The following is a 25,930-nucleotide window of genomic DNA, read 5'->3' on the forward strand; positions in this document are numbered from 1 at the left end:
GTGGGCTTGATCCCTGGTTGGGGAACTAAGATCCCATGGTGCAGCCAAAAAAAAAAAGGCAGTTTGTCCTCTGATTATGTTTTCTTTCAAGCAAGTTACTGGATCCCAAGGTCCATGGAGGCTTACTTTTTTTCTCTCCCTTGCACCTTGGATGGGAATGTCAACAGCATTTTTCACTATAATTTTAAAAAATCTGAACCAGACCTTTTGGACATTTAATATTTTAAGTCTATTTTAGTTTCTTTTTTTTTTTTTTAGAGTCCAAAATACAGTTTTGTTGTTGTTGTTACATTCCATGTACCATGTTTTCTGGGCTTCCCTGGTGGTTCAGATGGTAAAGAGTCCACCTGCAATGAGGGAGACCTGGGTTCAATACCTGGGTAGGGAAGATCCCCTGGAGAAGGGCATAGCTACCCACTGCAGTATTCTGGCCTGGAGAATTCCATAGTCAGAGGAGCCTGTCAGGCTACAGTCCATGGGGTCGAAGAGTCGAACACAACTGAGTGACTTTCACATATATCGTATTTTCTGACATACTAGTTAAATTACTTATGCCAATTCCAATCATAGTATGGTTTCCTTTGTTTCTTGCTTTTTAATTTTTTTTTTTTTTTTTTGGAGTTTAGTTGCTTTACATGGTTGTGTTAGCTTCTGCTGTACAGAAAAGTATTTTAGTTTCCTGAATAGGAAATAATATCCATCTAAATCCTTCAAAAATGAAAACAATATAAAAAGTTTACATTGAGCAGTGGCTCTCGTGCATATGCTTTCCAGGTGGTTCTTGGTATAAATAGAACCAAATACAGCCTTATTTTCTCTTTCACAGAGAAAAGAATCATATAATGTCAAGTTTCTGCCCCTCGAGTTTTTCACTGAACATATGGCCATCTTATCAGCTTTCCATTCTCTCACCCAGTATTCCATTCCCTTGTGTGGATCCACTGTATTTATTCAGCCAGTCCCCCACTGTGATAGACCTATAGGTCACTTCTCATATTTTCCATTGCAAATTACGATGCAGTGAATACCTCGCGCATGCATTTGTTTCCTGTTTGTGGAGGTATTTCTTCCCGGTTGATTCCTAGAAATGATATTGCTAGCTTAAAGGGATACTGCCAAAAGCCTTTCTGAAGATGTTGCCAAAATCCCCTCCACAGAGCCTGTATCATTTTATACTTCTCCCAACAGTACTCTCAAAGGCCTCCTTCCCAGCTCTTGTCAGCAGTATATTGTCACATCTCTGGATTTTTGCCAGCCCAGTGATTGAGATGAAGTGGCATCTCAGTGGGATATTTGCCATTTAAATGAAATGACATAGGTACATAAAACAGAACAGGATGAGCCCTCGTATTTGGACAGCAGAAGAAATAAACTTCTTCAGGGAGCGAACCCAGGTCTCCTACTTGGCAGGCGGATGCTGGATGCTTTACCACTGGCCACCTGGAGAGCCCTCCTATATGGTTTGTTTACATATCATCAATGGCTATTTTCACCCTCCAAAGGCAGAGTTGAGTAGTTGCACCAGAGACCTTAAAACTGCATGACTTTTTGACCTATACATTTTTTTAAAAAATTTATTCTCTGGCCCCTTATAGAGAAAGTCTATTGACTCCTGACCTGGAGGAGTAGATGTGAGAATACAGGAGATGAAGCTGGTACATAGAACCTGGCCCTTAGTAGGTGTCCTGTCTAGAACATTTAACCTTCATCATATTGGTGCCCGGTTTGTGCCCCGACCTCTGACGAGTTCCTCCTACCCCAAGACAAAAAAATAGAGGGAAATAATTACAATAGTTATAACTTAGGGACTTCCCTGGTGGTCCAGTGGCTAAGACTCCACATCTCCCAAAGCAGGGGGAGCTGCATTCCATCCCTGGTCAGGGAAATAGATTCCGCCTGCTGCAACTAGAGATCCCACGTGCCATAACTAAGATCAGAAATCCCACGTGTCACAACTAAGATGTGGCACAGCCAAATAAATAAATAAAAATGAATATGTTAAAAAAAAAAGCATAGATCATAATTAGAAATATTGTAAAGTTATATTTTGCATATGTCTTTTATCACATACCATGCATTTCCAAATGCACCAAATATTACACATGCACATAGGTCTACATCAGTGGATATAAAATCTTGTGTCCTGGAGACTGTTCTTTACGAGACATTTAAGGCTCTTTTTCAAGGGGAATTTTGACACTGATTTTCCCATGCCTGCCGACTTCAGAATCTAACATCCAAGGAAAATGCAACTTCCCTCTAAATGGCAGCAATGAACATTATTATCTGCATCTAGAGCAAAGTAAAACTGAAGTGTCAGAATCTTCCAACCATTGAAAATTAATCCTAAGTGCAGATACAATCTCTCTGAAACCCTACATGGGAGAATGGTGTTATATTTACAACAATTCAATCCACTCTTTTCTTTTTTTTTCCTTTTCCCCAGGTCCACATCTGTCTTCTAAAGTGAGGTGCACATGTAGTATTTACATTTGGCCTTATTTATTGTTTTCTGGCTGCAGCTAGCAGGTCACCTTGCAAAATGCGGAGGAACGGCCCCTTCATTTTGCAAGCAGCATATATTGAGGTTAATGTCACCTTCTTCCCCCGTCCCTGAGTCGTCATAGGGATAAAATGAGATCTTGGAAGGAAGCTACTCAGAGGAGCTAAGTGCAGTAGACAGGAGACAGGCACCGTGTAATCTGGTTCCTTCTGTCCGTGGGGAGAAGGAGCCGTCTCCCCACTGAGCTACCTGGAGAGGAGAGGGGCTCAGTGATATGAGGACAGAGGCATTTGATAACAAACGTGCATAATTAGAGTGAATTATCTTCACTGGAAAATAAGCAAATTATTTTCCAATGTAATGAATAAAGAAGCTTCTAATTAACTCCAATAGAGAAATTCACTTGCAAATTTCAGTGGTTAAGCTCTCTGTTCTTTGCATTAATATTTTCTTTTTATGGCCCACCCTAATTTTCTTTATTGCTCTTTATTGGTATCACAGAATTTTAGAGGTGGAAAGCAAACTCATTAGGTGATTCAGCCTACTTCTCATTAAAAAAAAAAAAAAATTGAAAGAAAATAAGGCCCAGAGAGAACCTGTTGGATCCTGTGAGTTATCTAAGATCTCATAACATGTCAGTGATCCACTGAACTGGATCCTCATGCATGTGTGTGACCAGCACGTGAAGGGCCTCCGCCGGATTCTGGGGTCTGCTATGTTCACCCTAAACTAGCTCTGTTTCTCTCCTGCTCCCTGCCCTTGCCCCGGGCTTCGCTGGGCTCTTCAGGCATCTTGCCGACTGCTAGAACTCCCTGATCTGTCAGCCCAGCAGCCCCGGTCTCCAGTCTGCTCTGTCCCCTTCCAGCTCCCGGCTCCTTATTACATGGCCTACTACCTGGTATGTCCTCCTCTCTGGTCCACCTTAGGGCCAACCCAGAGGCCCTCAACCAACAGCCAGAGCAGGTGTGCACAAGGGTTTGGAGGAGCCATCCACCCTAGCTTCTGCCCCAGAGCATTAGGGATCAGAAGTCAGATTAAAATCGACATGACAACCTGGATCACCTGATCCCTAGATGCCGGGCTATTTTTTTTTTTTTAAATCAATAAACTTTATTTTATGGAGCATATTTAGGTTCATAGGGAAATTGAGTGCAAAGTACACAGTGTTTTCGTCTACCCCCTGTCCACACATGTAAAACCTCCCCCGCTATGGGCATCCTGCATCACAGTGGTATCTTTTCTGGGCTTTTCTAAAAAAAGTAATTAATTAATTTTTATTTTTGGCTGTGCTGGGCTTTCTCCAGTTGCAGTGCGTGGGTTTCTCCTTGCAGTGGCTTCTCCTGTTGCGGAACATGGGCTCTAGAGCTTGCAGGCTTCAGATGTTTCGGCTCAAGGCCTTAGTTGCCCCAAGGCATGTGAAATTTTACCAGACCAGGGATCGAACCCATGTCCCCTGCATTAGCAGTTGGATTCTCAATCACTGGACCACCAGGGAAGTCCTTTTCTGGGCTCTTTTTCATCTTTAAAACCCTAGGTTCTTTGTCTTAAGGTTCCCCACCCCCCCCACCCCCCGCCAAAAAAAAAAAGTAAACATACATGAAGAGCCTAATTAAAGTAGATGTCTGTGAAACACAAAGGTATGCATGCTGTGGGTGTCAGATCCATTCACTCTGTCTTGTCATTCTCTGTTAATCTGTCCCTAAAGCCAGTGGCTGGTGGCTGGTCACACGTGGAGGTAGCCTTGCTCCGGCCCTCTCTCTTCTCTGTCTCTCAGAATCAATTTCAAATGTTAGGGGCTGGGATTCTCATTGGCTGTGATTGGGTCAAGGGCCCATACCCAGAGGAGCGTACCAAATTCAGGGTATGGGGTCATGTACCGTCATGGTTGCCACAGGAGCACCCTGGGGATAGAGGGGAAGAAGAGAAGGGAGCAGTCTAGGGTGTCATCATGAGCTGAGCAGATACCTCTGAAGATGTCTGCTATACCATGATACTGTATTACCTAGGGTCTCCTGCAAATAGCTACTACCTCTTTTCTACATTCTCTTCTGTATTGGCCCAAAGTTTGGCCAATGCCAGAGGTTCATCTTTGCATCTTTGCTTTTTCCCTTATCCTTTTTTGGAAAGAGCCTCATCCCTTGACCTGAGCTTTTTTACCAGCTATGAGAAGCTCTCTGCGTCTTACTCACATGTGGACCCACTAGAAGTGACCACATGCAAAGATAAACATCTGGGACTTACCTGGCAGTCCATGGCTAAGACTTCATGCTCCCAGTTCAAGGAGCTTCGGTTCAATCCCCTCTTCAGGGAACGAGATCCCATGTGCCACAACTAAGACCCGGCACAGCCAAATTAATTAAAAAAAGAAAGTCTTTCCTTTCTGACTCTGTCCACCTCTCTTGCCGCTCAATAAGTCATCACTCAGCCTTTTTGTTCCCACCTTCAGAGTGCTCCTGGTTAATGGAACATGTGGTTGTGACATTCTCACAGATAGCCACCCGAGAGTGAAGCTGGACAGTTTGTGAGACACACTGACAAGGTGCAGTGAGACTCCCATCTTATGTTCTGAAACCAAATCGATTCATCAATTTGCCATCAAGGACTCCTTTCATAATGGCCGCTTCCATCAAAGTTGTAAAAACTGCATTTGGAGTAGCATATTTAAACATCCTGATGTGGATCTGTGAAATGTATGCATACCTTCAATGTTAGTCTTCTAGTTTTCTGAGAAAAGCAACAATTCTCTCTGAAATTGCCCCATTATATGAAATGGGGGTGATTACTGCTAATTCATATTTGCACTAGCACCTATGTGGCGAGATCGGAGGTTTGGCGCTGCGTATTGGCACGCACTCATCAAAGGTTATGTGTATGCACATGGTGGAAGGCACTTTATATAATTCCAAACAATTTAATAAAAATGTAATTCGACTGGGAAAAACTACAGTCTGTTGGCCCTTGCAAAGTGCAGATAATGTTCTAGATTAAAGAGCGGAGGCTTTGTTCATTATAGTCAAATAATGTGAGTGTGTGAATTACCATTTCATTGCCGTTAGTCTATTTCAAGAGTATGCCATTTTCCCATTATCATAATAGGCTACATTTTCTTAAAATCATTTGATTGTGATTGGTCCCATCTATTCAGTTTTGCAAATAAAAAGCTTTTTTGGTGATAAGCTAGCTGTTTTAAAACAGCCTCAATCTCTGGTTCTGCTTTTGAACTGCTACAGGTCAGACTCTGCGGAAGGCTGAGAGAAGCCGGTCCTGCTCTCGGGAGAAAAAGGAGGTAAATGAGCCACTGATGAGGGCTGGTGGGAGGCAACTGAATTTAAAAAGATCTGAGGGAATGGGCTGGTGATTTAAGGATCCCTGAATCTCCTTTTCTGAGTCTCTAGCTTGAATCCCTGACCCAGTGATAGTTGGCAACTGGAGTTATCAACCCAGTGTCACTAATAATAACCTCTTACTGACTGTATCAGTCAGTTATGGCTGTGTAACAAGTCACCCAGATTTTAGTGACTTGAAACAACTATGGGTTTGGTTCACAATTCTGAGGATCAGCCATTTGGGCTCAGCTTCCCCTGAAGGTTCTGCTGATGGGCCAGGCCTTGCTGACCACAGCTGGGCTTTATTTATGCATTGGCCATTAACAGCTGTGTCACCCTGGGGCTGTCTGAGCATCAGTTATGGTGCTTTAATTCTCCTCTAATGTCCTCCCCTCATCCAGTAAGCTAGACAGGTTTGTTCACATAGGGGTTCAGAGGTTCAAGAGTATGAGAGTGGAAGACTCAGAAACTCCTGAGCCCTAGGCTCAGCACTTGAACAGTGTTACTCCTGCTACTTTCTATTCTTTAAAGCAGATCACAAGGTCAACACAGATTCAAGGGGAATGGGGAAATAGGCCCCAGTTCTTCATGGGAAGATCTACAAAACATTGAAATATACCACCTACTTGAAACTAACCATTCTTGAAATTTTTGAAATTGACTACGCTGAGCCCACTGGCACTGTGCTAGGCACCAGGGCTAAGCCTAAGGGAAGGATGAGAGACAGTCCTTGATTTAGGGTGTGCACAGCATCGTTGGAAGGGATGTGCCACGAGATCATCACAGTACAGTGTGAAAGTACCAGTCCCGGGAGAGAAGGACAAAGGGTGGGTTTCAACACAGAAAAGGGATCACCTACCTTTGCCAGTGGTATCAAGAAAGGCTGATGTAAACGTTAACTCTTGAGAGCGAGTAGTTTTCCAGGCCAGATAAACAGCATGGTCAAAGGCAGAAAGATACGAATAAGGAAAGTTGCAAGGTCATTGAGCCTGAGGGGAGAAGTGGCAGGTAGGACCCCTGAATGACTGGAGGGCCCTTCGATGGAGTCCCAAGCCTGTGAGAGTTTACATTTGAGTCTTCTTTAGTGGCTGATGGGAGCGGGGGTCTGAAGTCTTAGGTGCTCATCACCTATATCGACCAATCCTGAAATTCATCAACACTTCAGTACTCACACTCTTGACTGTAAACAGACCTGATTCCAGAGACAGAAGGAAACTTCTCAGGCTCAGATGCATCCAGGAGCTTAAATGGCCACAGGACCTGATCTCTCTGTAGCTCGTGATGCTGCTGCTTCTGCGATGGCCTCGCCCCAGCCAGCTCTGAGGAGGCGGGTTGGGGTGGGCCTGCAAAGGGCCCTGTGCTCTTGACTGTGACTCTCATCCTCTCTCCTATTACCTCCTCTCTCAGCTGTAGTCAGAACAGTCAGCGTGGCTTTCCTTCCTATGTAATCGACCTGCCTGGGATGAGGGCTGGGAGATAACTGAGGAGCTTGGATGCTAAGAAGACTGCAGTGTCAGCCCCCAGGGGGCACTCCAGCGGCTGAACTAGGGTGGATCTTCCTACTCCTTTCTGGTGGGGGCATTTTTCTGAAGAAGTATCAAATGGGAGAGTCCTTTTGAATATACAGAGTAGAAATACTTTAGGTCGGGGGTCCCCAACCCCCAGGCCGTGGACCAGTACCAGCCCATGGCCCGTTAGGAACCAAGCTGCTCAGCAAGAGGGCAGCAGGTGAGCAAGTGAAGCTTCGTCTGTATTTGCAGCTGCTCCCCGTCACTCTCGTTACCACCTGAGCTCCACCTCCTGTCAATCAGCAACGGCATTAGATTCTCATGGGAGTTTGAACCCTGCTGTGAAATGCCCATGCAAGGGATCTAGGGACCTTATGAGAATCATCCCAAAGCCATCCCTCCCCCTCATCCCCACTGCTCCCCCCTTGCCACCCTGATCTGCAGAAAAATTGAAAGCAAAAGTGTTAATCCCTCTGTCATGTCTGACTCTTTGCAACCCTATGGACATTAGCCCGTCAGGCTCCTCTGTCCTCGGGATTTCCCAGGCAGTGGGTTGCCATTTCCTCCACCAGGGGATCTTCCCAACCCAAGGTTCCAACCTGGAGTCTCCTGCATTGCAGGCAGATTCTTTATTGTCCACAAAATCGGCCCCTGGTGCCAAAAAGGTTGGGCACCATTGTTGCTTTAGGTGGTTTTTTTCATGCTGCTCTTAAAATTTACGATTGATTCATTGAAAGAAAATATTTGCAGTTGTTTCATCTGGGCAATAGATTATGGAAGTGGTCCCCCCCCAACCCCTTGTGTTTTATGTACTGATTTTTATCATGAGGAATAAAGCAAAACCTAAAAATCAAAAGAGAAAAAAGCAGATGTGCCTGTCTCCATAAAGATCCTTCCAGAAGCCTCAGGGTGGACAAGCCAGAATGGGGGTGAGCACTTGCCTGCAGGCCCCTGATCTCCCCTGATTAAATGACCAAGAGCGAGTACCAGTCCTCTAAGACCAGGAATGAATTGTTTAAACCTGAGGCCTTTGGTTGCATAATGATAGCATCTTATTTATCCACATTACAAAATTCACTGGAAAATGATGGAGCAAGGCAGCCAGTAACTAGCAGAGACACTTTTCCCCTCCCCTCCTCTCTCTCCTTGGCAACAGGACTCCCCTAATTGCCGCTTTCCTGGCTACTCCCATCATGCCAGCCGCGGAGAGCGTTTCACATCACTCCTATGAAAAATGCTTGAAGTGAGGGAAAACAGAGAATGGGGTTGTTTATCACAACATCCAAGTTCAGTCCTGAAAGATGTTTAAAACGGTTTCAGGCTCTCTGAAAAAGAGAGCGCTGACTTTCTTAACACGACTTTTGTTTGGTTAGAAAAACAAGAGAAGGAAACTAATAGCAAGCTGCCAGGACGCTCATCCTGTGCGTTATAACATGCCTTTCCACCCACCTCCTCTTTCCGCATCCCTGCCCACGTTGTCTGTAAAGTCCGCACTTCCTGACTCTCTGTACCTTACACAGGATGCCAGGTACAGAGGAAGCTTTGTCCCCATGAAAGGCAAGGGAAAGACAAGCTGGTGAGAGCAAGCAGACAGGGTCCTGCGTCATGTTCTTAGGGGCAGGGCATACAGGACGGCACACACCTGGGCAGGAGGATGGGCAGTTGTATCCTGAGTGGGGACTGGGTACCATCCTGCATGGGCCAGCACTGCAAAGGGAGTTCTCAGTGAGCTTGCCAGGCCACTCTCAGCTCCAAAGTTGTGTCTTATTTGGCCCATACCCTGTGACAATCTTTTAAAATTAAGCGTTGTTGTTCCTTAGTCTCTTAAGTCGTGTCTGACTCCTTTGCAGCCCTATGGACTGTAGCCCGCCAGGCTCCTCTGTCCATGGGATTTCCCAGGCCAGAATACTGGAGTGGGTAGTCGTGTCCTTCTCCAGGGGATTTTCCCTACCCAGTGATCGAACCTGTGTCTCCTGCTTTGGCAGGCAGATTCTTTACCACTGAGCCACCTGGGAAGCCCAAAATTAGGTGATCACATTCAAAAATTGAGAGATTTCACCCAAAAAATGCAGACTTCTGGCTTCTCTGCAAAATGGAGAGTGGCAACATTGAGTCCTTCCTTATTCCTATAAGGCAACAATGGGCATTTTAAAAAAAATTTTTAGGGCTTTCCTGGTGGCTCAGTGGTAAATAATCTGCCTGCCAATGCAGGAGATATGGGTTCAATTTCCGATCCAGGAAGATCCCACATGCCCTGGAACAACTAAGCCCATGTGCTACAACTATTGAGACTGTACTCTAGAGCCTGGGAACTGCAACTACTGAAGGCCTTGTGGCCTAGAGCCTGTGCTCTGCAACAATAGAAGCCACTGCAATGAGAAGCCCACAAACTGCATCTACAGAGTAGCCCTCGCTCGCTGCAACTAGAGAAAAGCCGGCACAGCAAGGAAGACCCAGCACAGCCAAAAATAAGTAAATAAATAAAATGTAAATATATATGTGTGTGTGTATATATATATATATGTTTGGTATGCCAGGTCTTAGTTGCAGCACGTGGGTTCTAGTTTCCGAACCAGGGATCAAACCCAGACTTCCTGCATTGGGAACTCGGAACCTTAGCCACTGGACCCCCAGGGAAGTCCCTGGGTGATGACTTTTGAGGAAGACGTGTCCTCTTTTAATGGGACCCTCCCTGCCCCGCCCCCGACACCTGCGTGACTGTGAGCAGGTATCAGAGCCAGGCCTTGGGTTGGATGCTGGATGTCAGCGGTTCCCAAATGTCACAGCATGTTTGTATCACTTGGGAGCTTTTAAATAACCTGATGCTGGGAAGGATTGAAAGCAGAAGGAGAAGAGGGAAGCAGAGGATGAGATGGTTAGATAACATCATCAACTCAGTGAACATGAATTTGAGTAAACTCGAGGAGATAGTGAAGGACAGGGAATACAGGCCATGGGGATGTAAAGAGTCGGACACAACTTAGCAGCTGAAGAACAACAACAACTGTCCAGGTCTCTTTCCAGATCAGTTAAATCAGAATCTCTGGGGGTGTGACTGAAGCATCAGAATTTTGTAATCCCCCCAAAATGATTCTGACATGCAGCCACGGATGAGAACCAGCATTTTTGTGTGTGTTTGTGTTATTATTTATTTTTAATTGGAGAATAATTGCTTTACAATGTGTTGGTTTTTGCCGTACAACAGCATGAATCAGCCATAAGTATATTTATGCCCCTTCCCTCTTGAGCCTCTCCCCCACCCCGCCCAATTCCACTTCTCTGGGTTGTCACAGAGTGCCGGGCTGAGCTCCCTGTCTTATGCAGCAGCTTCCCACTAGCGATCTATTTTACACATGATAGTGTATTTATGGGGGCTTCCCCAGTGGTTCAGAGGTAAAGAATCTGCCTGCGATGCAAGGGGACATGTGTTTGATCCCTGGGTCAGGAAGATCCCCTGGAAGAGGGCATGGCAACCCACTCCAGTATTCTTGCCTGGAGAATCCCATGGACAGAGGAGCCTGATGGGCTACAGTCCAGTGGGTTGCCAAGAGTTGCACATGAGTGAAGTGACTGATCACACATGCAGTGTGTATATGTCGATCCTAATCTCCCGATTCACCCCACCGTCCCCTTTCCCACTGTGTCCACAGATACTGAGAACCAGCATTTTATACGTATTAAGTTCTCAGCCTGGGTGCTACCCCATGCACTGCATGCCTGTGCTACCCCCGCCAGACAAGCACACATCATAGCAGAAAATGACAGCCAGCATAGAGGAGATCCAGATCAAAGCCCCAGCGGGTGTTGGAGGAGAGAGAGAAGACTTCCTGGAAGAGGCGGCTTTTACAAAGGCATAGGAAGCGTGACAGTCATTTCTGAAAGAATATAGCTTGTATGGCTGGCCTGAAGTCAGTAGCTACTTTTGAAGTAGCTGGTAAAAATATCCTCCACCTCTTCTCTAGCAAGGATTCACGGCTTCTGCCTGTGGAGTTTATGTAGTGTTCCTGGCCTTTGGTCATGAATTGTTAATGATTTCTGAAATCATGGCCATTGTGGTTTACTCAAAAATCATTAGAAAGTAAATTTTTCATACAGTGTTAAAAATTTTTAAAAACTAACAGGAAAACATAGAGGAGGAAGAAATATTTATTCATCAACCCCTTACTGGCCAGGGCCCACATTGATGGCAACAAAAGCACTGTGGGGCTTGAGAGCACGGTGTTGAGGACACGTCCTGCTTTTACACAGAGCCTCGGAGGCCCCCAGCCATCTGGAACGGAGCCCACAGTGTTCCTCTGCTCACGTGCTTGTCAGGTGACCTTTAGCCCAGTCTCTCAACCCCTCTCACCTCATTTGATAATTCCCACCTTGGAGACTTGGTATACAGAATCAAGGCAGTGATAAAGTGCCTAGCTCTGTGCATAGTAAATGTTCCGTAAATGTTAGTTCCTACATGATTGTGATCATTCCTTAGCGTGTCTAGAGTTTAGCAGAGAGACAGTCATGGCCTTGGATGGAAAAGACAGCACAGTTGCACTCAGGGCTGAAGGGGTCTTTCCTGCTCCAGCCGGACTGTAGGCTGATTCCAAGCTTCCGGGTTCCTGGCTGTGCGCCCTAGGCAGGCAGCTCTGGGGCCCCCACTGTAAACCACTCTGAGAGCCTTCCGTGATAATAGACTGCCTCCTCATGCAGCTGATGGGAGATTCTGCAAAATGCCCCTGACAGCACACTCCTCTGCTGAGCTCGCTTTGTAAAGGATTGCAGAAGTCATTTAACTCAACCGCCTAGAAAATGTTAAGCCTTTCCATTGCACACACACACAAGCATGCACATGCACGCATGCGCACACACGAGCACTTCCTGCTCTTAACAAAGCCTTGTGGTACAAGGACAAGAGACGCCTTTCATGTTTGCCAAGCAGAGGAGGAGACTGGGATCTCGGGGGACCCAGCAGAGGAGGGAGGCGAGGATTCAGGGTGCCTCCAGGGACCAGGCTCTCTGGACAGACTCTCCGTGTGCCGCCATGAACACACCTTCACTCCCCTCTGGTCCGTGGACCTGGTGTTGTCTTCATACTCCTCTCTTCCAGCTATTTCTTCTCCCAGCTCGGAGGCCAGAGAGAGTCTGATCAACCTGTCTAATCAATACTAAGCTGCAGGGACTCCCCTGGTGGTCCGGTGGTTAAGAATCTGCCCACCAATGCAGCAGACCAGGGTTCAGTCCCTGGGTTGGGAAGATCCCACATGCCACAGGGCAACTGAGCCGCCACGTGCCCCATCTACTGACACCTCTGTGCCCTAGAGCCCAGGCTTCACAGCAGGAGTAGCCACACCAATCAGAAGCCCATGCACTTCAGTTAGGGTCTAGCACCCCGATCGCCGCAACTAGAGAAAACCATAGCATAGCAATGAAGACCCAGCACAGGCAAAAATAAAATAAATAAGTTAAATTAAAAAAAACCACTAAATACATTGAGGGGTATGATGCTCTCAACATTAACCCCCGCACTTGCCGTCCCAAGAGACAACCATTGTAATCAATTTGTGTCCTTCCAGAAATGTTCTATCTATCCTCTCTGACCTTACCTCAACCCCCTGCCTTTTAACACAATGATAGCATGCAATACATTGTTCTGGATTTTTCTTTTTACTTAACAACGTGTCTTAGAGAATATCCTGTAGCAGCACATGTATACAAATCTCATTCATTCTTTTTTATGGCTGCCTAGTACTTCACTATGAATGAACAAAAATCCAATCCTTTATCTGACATCTTTGGGGCCAAACGTGTTTCTGTTTTTTTTAGAATTTAGAAGGTAATATTATCGAAGTATGGCCCTAGGACAGCCCTCTGTAGTCAAATTTATTAATATATCTGCAGGAAAATACTAATAAGTGGGATAAAGACTTTAAATTTCATGTCAGTTCAGATCTGGTTTTGCTACTAAAAAATGACACATAGAGAATTGTGAACTTGCCCATAAATATATGACTTGTTGTTGTTTAGGCTCTAAGCTGTGTCTGAGTCTTTTACAACCCCATGGACTATAGCCCGCCAAAGTTCCCCTGTCCACGGGATTCTCCAGACAAGAATACTAGAGTGGGCTGCCATTTCCTCCTCCAGGGGATTTTCCTGACCCAGGGGTCAAACCTGCATTTCCTGCAGCTCCTGCATTGCAGGCGGATTCTTTACCACTTGAGACACCAGTGTGTGTGTGTTAGTTGCTCAGTCGTGTCCGACTCTTTGCGACCCCATGGACTGTAGCCCACCAAGCGCCTCTGTCCATGGGATTCTCCAGACAAGAATACTGGAGTGGGTTGCCGTTTCCTTCTCCAGGGGATCTTCCTGACCCAGGGACTGAGCCAGTGTCTTATATCTCCTGCGTTGCAGGAGGATTCTTTACCACTGAACCTCCAGGAAAGCCTAAATATATAACTAGTTCCCAGTTAATGCCCTGGAGAAGGAAATGGCAACCCACTGCAGTATTCTTGCCTGGAGAATTCTATGGACAAAGGAGCCTGGTGGACTACAGTCTATGGGGTTGCAAAGAGTTGGACATGACTGACCGACTGACTAACACTTCCCGGTTGATGACTAATCTAGGCTATCAGGAGTCTTCTGCTACTATAAAAGTACTGGAAAGAATATTCTAGAGCCGGCATCTCTGTGCAGTTGTGTAGGAATAGCCAAAGGTTATAAGTAGAATTAATGGATCAAAGAGGATGTGCTTTTTTAAAAATCAGTGTTCTGAATTTGTCTTGTAATGGTGCATGAGCTGGGCAGAGTTTTTTGTTCAGCACACCTTGTGGAATTCTGGCCAGATTCAAGTGTGGCTGCCCTTGGCTGAGGAATCCATATGCAGTGGCCTCAGCTGTGGTTCCCTGGTCCGCTCTTCTTAGTGGGGAATGGGAGCAGGGTACTGTCCTCAGAACATGGGGGCATGTCCAGCACCTCAATTTCTGAATGCCAGATCTCCTGGGTCCTCGGCCCCAAGCACCTGTCATGGCCAATTGCAGGAGGCCAGTGGGACCGGTGACTCTTCTTATAAGTTTTAGACCCCCACCAGCCTGCAAATAGCAGACCCTCCGCTTTGCTCATTTCAGTTCTCTGTGTTCTTGCAGCTTCGGTCTTCTGCGGGGATCAAGAGCTGCCTCTTGCATAGTTACAGATCTCCACTGCTTTGTTGAAAATGTTAAATAATTTTTTAAAAGGAAGGGAGAGAAAAAAAGATAGTGGAAGCTAATGGTGCTGCATTACAACAGCCTGTCCAGTGCGACAGCTGACATTCCAAATCTACACTTTTCCCGAATGAAGCCTTTTAGTTCACATTTCCGGGCAGAGAAGAGTGAAATTCATTTTATATCCAACTGCCAGTTGCATTCCCTGTGGTGAAGTTAGTCTTTCTGCTTCTTGTGTTCTTGGTCTCTGTAGCTTTGAGAACTTGGACAATGCGAGCTCCGGTGACATGAACAGCTTCTGATTTCTGTAGGGGCAAGTCAGTCACGTGTTCGGTTTAGAAGCAGCATAGCCAAATAGTTGAGCCTGTGAACCCTGGACCCAAACAGCCCGGATTCCTAGGCTCCTGTCATCACTCAGGCAAGATACATATTCTGTCTGTGGCTTGACTTAGTCCTTCTAAAGAGTAGGAATATGGGCTTTGCCTGCCAGTGCGGGAGACACGGGTTCAATCCCCGATCCTGGAGGATCCCACGTGCCTCGGAGCAACTGAGTCCATGTACCACAACTACTGAACCTGTGCTCTAGAGTCTGGGAACCACAACTAACTGAGCTCACGTGTCGCAACTACTGAAGCCTTTGCCCCCAGAGCCCTAGCTCAGCAACAAGAGAAACCACCGCAATGAGAAGATTATGCACCATGATTAGAGGCTTCCCTTGTGACTCAGCTGGTAAAGAATCCACCTGCAATGCAGGAGACCTGGGTTCGATACCTGGGTTGGGAAGATCCCCTGGAGAAGGGAAAGGCTACCCACTCCAGTATTCTGTCCTAGAGAATTCCATGGACTGTATAGTCCATAGGGTCACAAAGAGCTGTACACAACTTGTGCTTTCCCGCTCTCCACAACTAGAAAAGTGCCCATGCAGTAACGAAGACACAGTACAGCCAAAAATAAATAAATAAAATCATTTTTCTTTTTTTTTTTCAAAGAGTAGGGATAGTATAGAACCTACAGTCTAGGGGTGAGGTAAGGATCCAGTGAGCTAATGCATGTAAAGTGCTTAGAATGGTGCCTGGTACTTCCTAGGAGCTGGATACGTGTTGAGTATTATAATTTCGGACTGGTATTGTAATTAGTATCATATTGAGGGCAAAATGGCCTGTTTAAAAAGCTAATCCCTTCCGAGTCAGAGGTGGATGAGAATTCTTGCTAAGAAAAAGCAGGGCACAGATGGGTCATTGTTCCTCACCGCTTCAGTGCAATGGAACAGCACATCATCCCTCCTGTGAGAATTACCTTGCCCTTGAAATCACCAGCCTACTCCCAGGCCCCTGGCATTGGGCTGGGAGCTACAGGAAACGTGTACACAGCTGCCGAGCCCGTAACCCAAGCTGAACAAACAGCAAGGCCAAGACTCAAGCTTCAAGAAGCAAAGAGAATCAATTTCTGATAAAGTGCCAGGAAGGAGATTGACACGTCTAAAACCTTCCTGGTATCAGCTGAGCTTCTAACACAAGATTAAACTTGAAGAAAAAAACCCATCAGAAAGCTGCAATTTGTGACCAGAAGGAGATAATGTTGACAGCTTCTTCCCAAGTCAGGTTTGGATAAGCAGTGTGCCCTTCACCAGAGCATCCGAATTTTCTATATCCTCAAATCCTAGGCATTAAATTGCCCTGAGTCTCCCTTTACCTTTCCACCCTCCCCTCCCCAATCACTTTATAGAATGCAGAATATGATGAGAAAAGAAAATGATAGTATCCAAGTGAGAGAGGTTCCTGCAAATTACTGATGAAAGGTGTGTGTCATAGTGCATAGGAGCCCGCAGAACTGTTGCCCAGTCTGGGAACACCTCTGGAGGAGCAGGGCCAGGGCTGTAACAGTGCCAGGCCCCCAGGGTTCCAGTCCCAAGTTACCGTGGCTGACCATAGGCACACCCTCTCTCCCTGCTCTGGGCCTCCATTTCCCCAGCAACCACCCCAGGTCTGATAAGAGCCGACATCAACTTCATCAGGGCCCACAAGCCGTGTCTCTGAGGCTCTGTTCAAGTGATAGAAGCCCTCCTCAACCCAGCTTCAGGGCTTCCCTGGTGGTCCGGTGGTCTGGTGGCCATGCAGGGGACACCAGTTCGATCCCTAGTCAGGGAAGATCCCATATGCTGCGGAGCAACTAAGCCTATGAGCCACAGCTAGTGAGCTGGAGTCGGCAACTACTGAAACCTGTGTGCCTAGGGCCTGTGCCCCCCCGCAGTGAGAAGTCTTCCTTTCTCAATCCAGATGCTATGAGTTAACTTTCCCCTTTTATAGGTTTACCTAAACAAATATAACACGCTCTAACATCTGTTAGGCACCTTCCTTAACCCTTCTCAGTTTCCTGAGCTGTAAAATCGGTGGCGTTTGTCCTTCCTCTGCAGATGTCCAAGGGCTCTGATGATGAGGAAGATAAACATGGGATGCCGAGCCCCGCTCAGAGGATGCCCCTGCCTCTCACACTGGGCACTTTCTCTCTCCTCCCCATGGATCCTGCTGCCGGTTCAGAACTAGATAGGGTCCCAGTCTCCTGGGACCACAGGGCTGGGTGGGTGAATTAGAAGCTGGGGCAGTGACTGCCAGATAAATGAAAGCTTTGGTTCCTTGCCTGATGAGCTGAGATAGTCTGACACTGACCTTCCCCAGCTAAGCATTGTTAACGATGGCTACATTCCCATTTGTTGTTGTCTTAGTCACCAAGTCATATCCAGCGCTTTTGCAGCCCCTTGGACTGTAGCCCACCAGTCTCCTCTGTGCATGGGATTTTCCAGGCAAGAATACTGAAATAGGTTGCCAATTTCCTACTCCAGGGGACCTTCCTGACCCAGGGGTTGAACCCAAGTCTCTTGCATTGGCAGGTGGATTCTTTTGCCACTGAGCCACCTGGAAAGTCCTGCATTCCCTTTGGAGGCTGCTGAAGAGATTTTATGCCGCTCCTCACCCTCTGCTGTGTGTAGGAAAGTCCAAGAAAGTTCTCAGCTTCTTTTCCCAGGATGACTACTTTGATGGCCTTTTGCTTTTTCAATATAGAAGCCTAAACTCTTGCAAAAATCTCTTTGAACTGCCCATGCTCTGTTGATGCCCTGGGAGATGGCTTGGCACATGAGAAATGGAACGGCAAGAGTGATCAAGGGCAGGGAAGCTGTCCAGGTCTGACTGCTTTGGTTTGCATCCTGGTTCTAACTCTTAATTTGCTGTGTGGTCTATGAAAGTGAAAGTGTAAGTCAGTCAGTTGTGTCCGATTATACAGTCTATGGAATTCTCCAAGCCAGAATACTGGAGTGGGTAGCCTTTCCCTTCTCCAGGTTAATCTTCCCAACCCAGGGGTCACACCCAGGTCTCCTATGTTGCAGGCGGATTCTTTACCAACTGAGCTTTCTTGGCACTTTACATAACCTCTTTGTGCCTCAGTTTCCATCTGCTGAATGCAGCTGAAAGCATAGTGCCATCTCCTGGGGCTGTTGAGAGAATTAAATAATACATATGAAGTACTTAGAACTATACCTGTAAGTCTTGTTTAAAAGTATGTTATTGTTCTTTGTCCAGTCCCACTGCTGGGTCCCGTTCCAGAATGTTCCATCAGCTGGGGTAGCTGGGGGAGGCAGTGTCAGTGTAGTTCATATCTGCAGGCATTGACCTCAGTGGGGCTGGCATTAGACACTTTTAATGTCTTTTTGGTTCCAGAACTAATGCATGCTGATTGTAGAAAAATAGAAGAGGCTTAATGCTACAAAAATTAGTCCTTATACTACCACCTATAAAGCCACTATTTTTATTTTTTATTCCCTTCTCAGTTCACTTCAGTTCAGTCACTCAGTAGTGTCCGACTCTTTGTGATCCATGGACTGCAGCCTGCCAGGCTTTCCTGTCCATCACCAACTCCTGGAGCTTACTCAAACTCATGTCCATTGAGTTGGTAATGGCATCCAACCACCTCATCCTCTGTCATCCACTTCTTTTCCTGCTTTCCATCTTTCCCAGCATCAGAGTCTTTTCCAATGAGTCAGTTCTTCGCATCAGGTGGCCAAAGTGTGGGAGTTTCAGCTTTAGCATCAGTCCTTCCAATGAATCTTCAGGACTGATTTCCTTTAGGATGGACTGGTTGGATCTCCTTGCTGTCCAAGGGACTCTCAAGAGTCTTCTCCAACACCACACTTCCAAAGCATCAGTTCTTCGGCACTCAGCTTTCTTTATAGTCCAACTCTCACATCCATACATGACTACTGGAAAAACCATAGCTTTGATTAGATGGACCTTTGTTGGCAAAGTAATGTCTCTGCTTTCTAATATGCTGTCTAGGTTGGTCATAGCTTTTCTTCCAAGGAACAAGCGTCTTTTAATTTCATGGCTGAAGTCACTATCTGCAGTGATTTTGGAGCCCAAGAAAATAAAGTCTCTCACTGTTTCCATTGTTGCCCCACTTGCCATGAAGTGATGGGACTGGATGCCATGATCTTCGTTTTCCGAATGTTGAGTTTTAAGCCAGGGTTTTCACTCTCCTCTTTCACTTTCATCAAGAGGCTCTTTAGTTCTTCTTCACTTTCTGCCATAAGGGTGGTGTCATCTGCATATCTGAGGTTATTGATATTTCTCCCGGCAATCTTAATTCCAGCTTGTGCTTCATCCAGCCCAGCATTTCTCATGATGTACCCTGCATATAAGTTCAATAAGCAGGGTGACAACATAGAGCCTTGATATACTCCTTTCCCGATTTGGAACCAGTCTGTTGTTCCATGTCCAGTTCTAGCTGTTGCTTCTTGACCTGCATATGGATTTCTCAGGAGGCAGGTTGGGTAGTCTGGTATTCCCATCTCTTTAAGAATTTTCCACAGTTTGTTGTGATCCACATAGTCAAAGGCTTTGGCATAGTCAACGCAGAAGTAGATGTTTTTCTGGAACTCTCTTGCTTTTTCTATGATCCAACCAATGATCTCTGGTTCCTCTGCCTTTTCTAAATCCAGCTTGAACATCTGGAAGTTCATGGTTCATGTACTGTTGAAGCCTGGCTTGGAGAATTTTGAGCATTACTTTGCTAGAGTGTGAGATGAGTGCAATTGTGAGGTAGTTTGAGCATTCTTTGGCATTGCCTTTCTTTGGGATTGGAATGAAAACTGACCTTTTCCAGTCCTGTGGCCACTGCTGAGTTTTCTGGATTTGCTGGCATATTGAGTGCAGCACTTTCATAGCATCATCTTTTAGGATTTGCAATACCTCAACTGGAATTCCATCACTTCCACTAGCTTTGTTCGTAGTGATGCTTCCTAAGGCCCATTTGACTTTGCATTCCAGGCTGTCTGGCTGTAGGTGAGTGATCACATCATCGTGGTTATCTGGGTCATGAAGATCTTTTTTGTATAGTTCTTCTGTGTATTCTTGCCACCTATTCTTAATATGCATCTATATATATTTCAGGCTTAAGATCATACTAAGGGACAATTATAAATGCCTACCTTCCATTTCTTTTTTAGTTTTCTTTTTCTTTATTGAGGTATAACTTACATACAATAGAGGGGACAATCTTTGGTGTACAGTTTTATGAATTTTATGAGTGCTCCTGTGTTAACCACTACCCACGTCAAAGCATGGACCATTCCTAGCAATGCAGGAGGCATCTTCATGCCCCCTCCAAGGTACTGCAGCTCTCCAGGGGGGTGACCACTGTCTTGGCTCTAATGGTATAGATTAGTTTTGCCTGTATTTGAACTTCACATAAATGGATTCACAGAGTAAGCACAATTTTTTTGTCTTTGTTTTGTTTTTGTTAAACATATCTGTGAGATTCATCCGTGTTTTTATTTTATTTACTTATTTTGGGGTGCGCTGGGTCTTTGTTGCTGCACACGGGCTTTCTGTAGTTGCGGTGAGCAGGGGTTACTCTCCAGTTGCGGTGCACGGGCTTCTCACGGCAGGGGCTTCTCTCGTCGGGGTGCACGGGCTCTAGAGCTCTCAGCTTCAGTAGTTGCAACACACAGGGTCAGTTGTGGCACGGGGCTCGGCTGCCCCACAGCTGAAGAATCTTCCCTCACCAGGGATCAAACCCGTGTCCCCTGCACTGGCAGGCGGATTCTTATCCACTGGACAACAAGGAAGTCTTCATCTGTGTTTTTAAATGTATTAATTGTTCGCTCTTTACCACTGTATATTAAAACTTCAGTTATCCTTTCATTAGAATGTTTAAATTGTGAATTTTAAAAATAATTTACCTGTCATTTTTAAAATTTCAAGTTTGTTCATTAAATTGAAAAATCCTCTTCAAACATACCCAAACCTAATAACCCTGTCTGGAAATAACCTGTTATTGGCAGAATGTTCATTTTTATGGACTTTTTTCTGTTTATTACAGTTCTAGTCTTTGTTTCAGTTGGGAGTGCATTTGGCTGCAAAGAACAGGAAACCCAACTAACAATGGCCTAAATCAGGGATCAGCAAACATTTTCTGTCACAACGACTCAACTCTGTCATTGTAGTGTGGAAACAGCCATATCAGTATGTTAATTAGTGAGTGGGGCTGTGTTTCAGTAAAACTTTATTGACAAAAAAAATAGGTAATAGGACAGATTTGGCCTATGGGATATAATTTTTTGACCCTTGGGTTAACAATAGGGATTTATTTGGCTCACGTGGCAAGAAATCTAGAAATAGCCTTATAAAAAAAGCCTAATGATTTCTACTCCTACTAAAAATATTTGAGAATGCCAGACTCTCTAAAACCTTGCTAATAGTGGATATTAAACAGCCTATCCTGTTTTTGCCAGTATTTTTTTGTCCTTATTCCTGTGTTTGGGGAAACACCTTTGCCTGATCTTCCAGCTCAGTAATTTTCTCTATATCTGTATCTATTCTGTTCTCCATTATCTTTAAAAAAAAAAAACCTTACTGATGTATTGATTTTGTTTTTATTTTATTTTTTTGTTGCACTGAATCTTCATTGCTGTGCACGGGCTTTGTCTAGTTGCAGCGAGCAGGGGCCACTCTTCGTTATGGTGCACGGGCTTCTCATTGCAGTGGCTTCTCTTATCGTGGAGCACAGGCTATAGGCACGCAGGCTTCAGTAGCTATGGCACATGGGTTTAGTTGCTCTGCAGTATGTGGAATCTTCTCAGACCAGGGATTGAACCCATGTCCCCTGCATTGGCAGGTGGACTCTTATCCACTGTACCACCAAGGAAGTCCTCTTCGTTGTCTTTTGATTTTTTTTTTAGTTTTGATGATTAAATGTTTTATTCATGACTTCTTATTCTCTTCCATAGTAGGTTGTTCAAGGAGTCAGTGCCTTCTCTGATTCTTCTGATAATATTAAAAATATTTGTAATGCCTCTGCTTGCATTGTTATCTCTGTTTCTTTCATTGTTTGTTTGTTTGTTGAGTTGGCCCCTCTCTTTCATGGTGTGAATTTTCTTGAAATGTTTGGTAGTTTGTGAATATGTGCTCTTCTATGTAATGTGATTTCCCATTTTGTTCTCTGTGAATGCTTTTTCTTTTTACGAGAGTTTGCTACCAGTGATTATGGGCAGAGGGGTGGAAATTACCACAAAAAATGTGATGCTTGTCTTCTGAGCACAGAATTCTTCCTTTTTCTTCTGGATATATCCTGCTATTCTGTCCCATAGACTCATGGTCACAGCTCCTACAATCTGGATGGATTGAAGAGCCACTTCTTGGCATCCTCATAGGCATTCTCAACCCGTCTCTTTCACCTTTGACCTCAGGTCCCCTCCTCTCCCTGGAGAATGTTGCCTCTAGGCTTGAAGCAGCCCAAGACCCCCTTCCCTTATCACAGTCTTCCTTCCGAGCTTTCCATTTGGCCTGCGCTTCTTTTCATTCATCCGGTTCTGTCTGCCAGCATTTCTCAAGAATTTCTCAACATTTTAAATCCAGCAGTATCACCCCCTCCTTATCTTCCTGTGGCTTATGAATTTTATTTTGTTTTTTAAAAATGTTTATTTATTTGGTTCAAAGTATGAGCTGCTCAGTTGTGTCTGCCTCTTTGCGACGCCAGGGACTGTAGCCCTCAAGGCTCCTCTGTCCATGGGGTTCTCCAGGCAAGAGTATTGGGGTGGATTGCCATTTCCTTCTCCAGGGGATCTTCCCGACCCAGCGATGGATCCCGGGTCTCCTGCATTGCAGGTGGATTCTTTACTGTCTGAGCTACCAGGGGAGGTTGCATCAGATCCTAGTTGCAACAGGTGGGATCTTTTATTGAGGTGCGCAGGCTTCTCTCTAGTTGTGGTGCCCAGTCTCCAGAGCCTAGGGGCTCAGTAGTTGGAACACATGGGCTTAGCTGCTCCATGGCTTGTGGCATCTTAGTTCCCAGACCAGGGATCAAACGAACCGAGTCCCATGTATTGGAAGGCAGATTCTTAACAGCTGGATCACCAGGGAAGTTCCTTATGAATTTGAAATGGTATCATTTCTATGGACTTGGGTAGGAGAGGCTGCTGTGTGCACTTGCTCTTGGTCTTCTCAACCTGGTTCAGTCTCAAGGTGACTTCTTATTAAGAGTTTTCACTTTCCTGGTCATCTTCATCTGGACAAGTTCATTTTTCTCTAAAAATACACTGTCAGAACCAAACTGAGTATTTCGACTATTAAATAACCCGCTCCAGTATTCTTACCTGGAGAATCCCATGGACAGAGGAGCCTGGTTGGCTGTAGTTTGTGGGGTTGCAAAGAGTCAGACATGGATGAACGATTATGAACAGATCAGTGTAGACCATGGAGATGGAGTGTACTTTCTAGTAAGAACTGGGTTCCCATACTAACTCTGCTCTCTATTACATTGGTCAAGTCCCTTCACTCACCTAAGCCTCAGTTTTCTCACCTGTCAAATGGGAATAACACCCCCTCATAGGTTAATGAAAGTGTCAATCGCAATAATGTGTCAAGTGTTTAACGTGGGACCTGGCAGACAGTAGGTGTCGAAACGTTAGTTCCCTTCTTCCCTCTGATCCTGACAAAATTTCTAACACATATCGTGTGCGCTGTGGTTGTGGCATGCTTTTGGCAGCCATATCACCCTGTTAGCTCATACTGAACACATTAACTAAAAACCCTGCCTTTGTGTCGTGAACTTTTCTCAAGCAGACTTTTCCAGTACCTCTCCTTGCATAGGACCTTTACCCTGGCCATGATGCATTTTATCAAGCTGTTCTTGATCCATCTCTAGCCTGTAGAAACTGACCTGAACCTAGATTCCGTCATCCAGTTTATTCCATGTGCCACCCATCTGAATGTCATGTGCAGACTGAATAAACAGCCTTCAACAGCCAGATCTGGCCATTGATAAAATTATGGCCTGGGATAGGACCAAGGACAGAGCTCCATGGCATGCCACCCTTCAGGGGAGAGTAATTTAAGTGACTGAGTGGGATGATTAATCTGTCTAGTTCCTGTAATAGTCTGTCCTTGTGACTTGATTATAATAATAATATTAGCAACCATGTATTGGGTGTTATTTACAGGCCAGGCACTGAGGTAAGCATTTTTCATATATTAGTTTTATTTTTCTTATAACAAGTCTATAAGGTAAGCATTTGTCTTACTTAGGACTTGGTTTTAAAAAATAAATTCTATCTAGCTTTTGCAGAACAAGGACGATATTACTTCACTGTTGTTGTTGTTTAGCCACTAAGTCGTGTCCTACTCTTTTTCAACCCCATGGACTGTAGTCCACCAGGCTTCTCTCTCCATGGAATTTTCCAACAAGAATTCTGGAGTGGGTTGTCATTTCCTTCTCCAGGGGATGTTCCTGACCAAGAAATCAAACCCATGTCTCCTGCATTGAAAGTACATTCTTTACCACCGAGCCACCAGGGAAGCCCATATTGATTCATTACAAGGCTGTAAAGGGGAGGTGCTCCCCAGAAGCCAAGGGCAGTGATGTTCCTGGGTGGCATGACGACAAAAACGGAGTCAAGAATGGTGAATCAGTGCCTGGGGCCCTCTGGGTTCCAGAAAGTCCTCTCTGACTCTTATCTTGACATCCGTCAGTATCTATCCTTTTTTAATTTTTTAATATATATTTATTTGGCTTAGTTGCCAAAGTTACCAAGCCTTAGTTGCAGCATGTGGGATCTAGTTCCCTGACCGGGGATGGAACTCAAGCCCCTACATTGGGAACTTGGAGTCTTAGCCACTGAACCACCAGGGAAGTCTCTGTGTCCTTCTTCTCAGCTGATACAAACCAGCTTTCTGTTTCCTGGTTCACCTAGTAGACAGGTAGTCCCACTAGCAACTCTGAGTTCATATTCCCCTTTTTGAGAAAGCAGTCAGATCTTCCCTGAGCCTGTTCATCCCAATTCCCCAGGATTACTGGCCCCACATGGGGCCTTCCCTGTAGCTCAGACAGTAAAGAATCTGCCTGCAATGAGGAGACCCAGGTTCGATCCCTGGGTTAGGAAGATCCTCTGGAGAAAGAAGTGGCAACCCGCTCCAGTATTCTTGCATGGAAAATCCCATGGACAGAGGAGCCTGGCTGGCTACTGTCTGTGGGGTCGCAAAGAGTCAGACATGGCTGAATGACTAACACTACTACTGGCCCTGCCTGGATCAGATACCTGCTCCCAGACAGCACTGGGGTCAACACTGTCTGGACGTGACCTCCAGGATTCTCGGGCTATGACCTGGTGGCCATGGGGCCAGTGATATCCAGAGTCCTGCCCCGTGTCACTTGTACATTTTACAAGTGAAAGGGAGACCCAGAGTCATGTGGCAAGTAAGTAGAAGAACCAAGACTTAATCCTGGTTTGTCTGATGCCAAAGCTGGTGGTGTTGATGCTCTCTTCCTTATATCAGGCCATGTGGTCCCAGAGTGGCCCCTATGGTGGTATTGGTTAGGACTGGCCCGTGTCCCAGCCTGCAGAGCTTGAGCACCCACCTTTTGCCTCTCCGTAGTTCAGTCCCAGATCAGGACTCTGAGGTTCTTGGTTAGTTGGTTTGCTTGTTTTTTTGTGTGTTTTTTTTGATGATTTGGCAGACGCTTCAGCTCTAGTCATCTCAGAACTCAGAACTTTGATGAGGGACCTGATGCTTCAGAGGTTAAGCACAGACTTTCAGTTCAGTTCAGTTCAGTCGTTCAGTCATGTCTGACTCTTTGCGACCTCATGAACCGCAGCACACCAGGCCTCCCTGTCCATCACCAACTCCCGGAGTCCACCCAAACCCATGTCCGTTGAGTCGCTGATGCCATCCAACCATCTCATCCTCTGTCGTCCCCTTCTCCTCCTGCCCTCAATCTTCCCAGCATCAGGGTCTTTTCCAATGAGTCAGCTCTTTGCATCAGGTGGCCAAAGTATTGGAGTTTCAGCTTCAGCATCAGTCCTTCCAGTGAACACCAGGACTGCTCTCCTTTAGGATGGACTGGTTGGATCTCCTTGCAGTCCAAGGG

The 25,930-nt window shown here is 45.6% G+C and overlaps 1 protein-coding gene across 4 annotated transcripts in view; it reads left to right on the forward strand.

Moving 5' to 3' along the window:
* KATNIP (katanin interacting protein) overlaps positions 1-25,930 on the forward strand; it is a 228,715-nt gene that overhangs the window by 14,700 nt on the left and 188,085 nt on the right. For all 4 annotated transcript variants that reach the window (XM_061153071.1, XM_061153072.1, XM_061153073.1 and 1 more), the window contains exon 2: positions 5,734-5,789. In XM_061153071.1, coding sequence (XP_061009054.1) covers positions 5,734-5,789 — 56 coding nt within the window. The remainder of the gene's footprint in view (positions 1-5,733; positions 5,790-25,930) is intronic.

The sequence above is a fragment of the Dama dama genome, chromosome 10 (assembly GCF_033118175.1).
Source record: "Dama dama isolate Ldn47 chromosome 10, ASM3311817v1, whole genome shotgun sequence".
Classification (NCBI taxonomy): domain Eukaryota; kingdom Metazoa; phylum Chordata; class Mammalia; order Artiodactyla; family Cervidae; genus Dama; species Dama dama.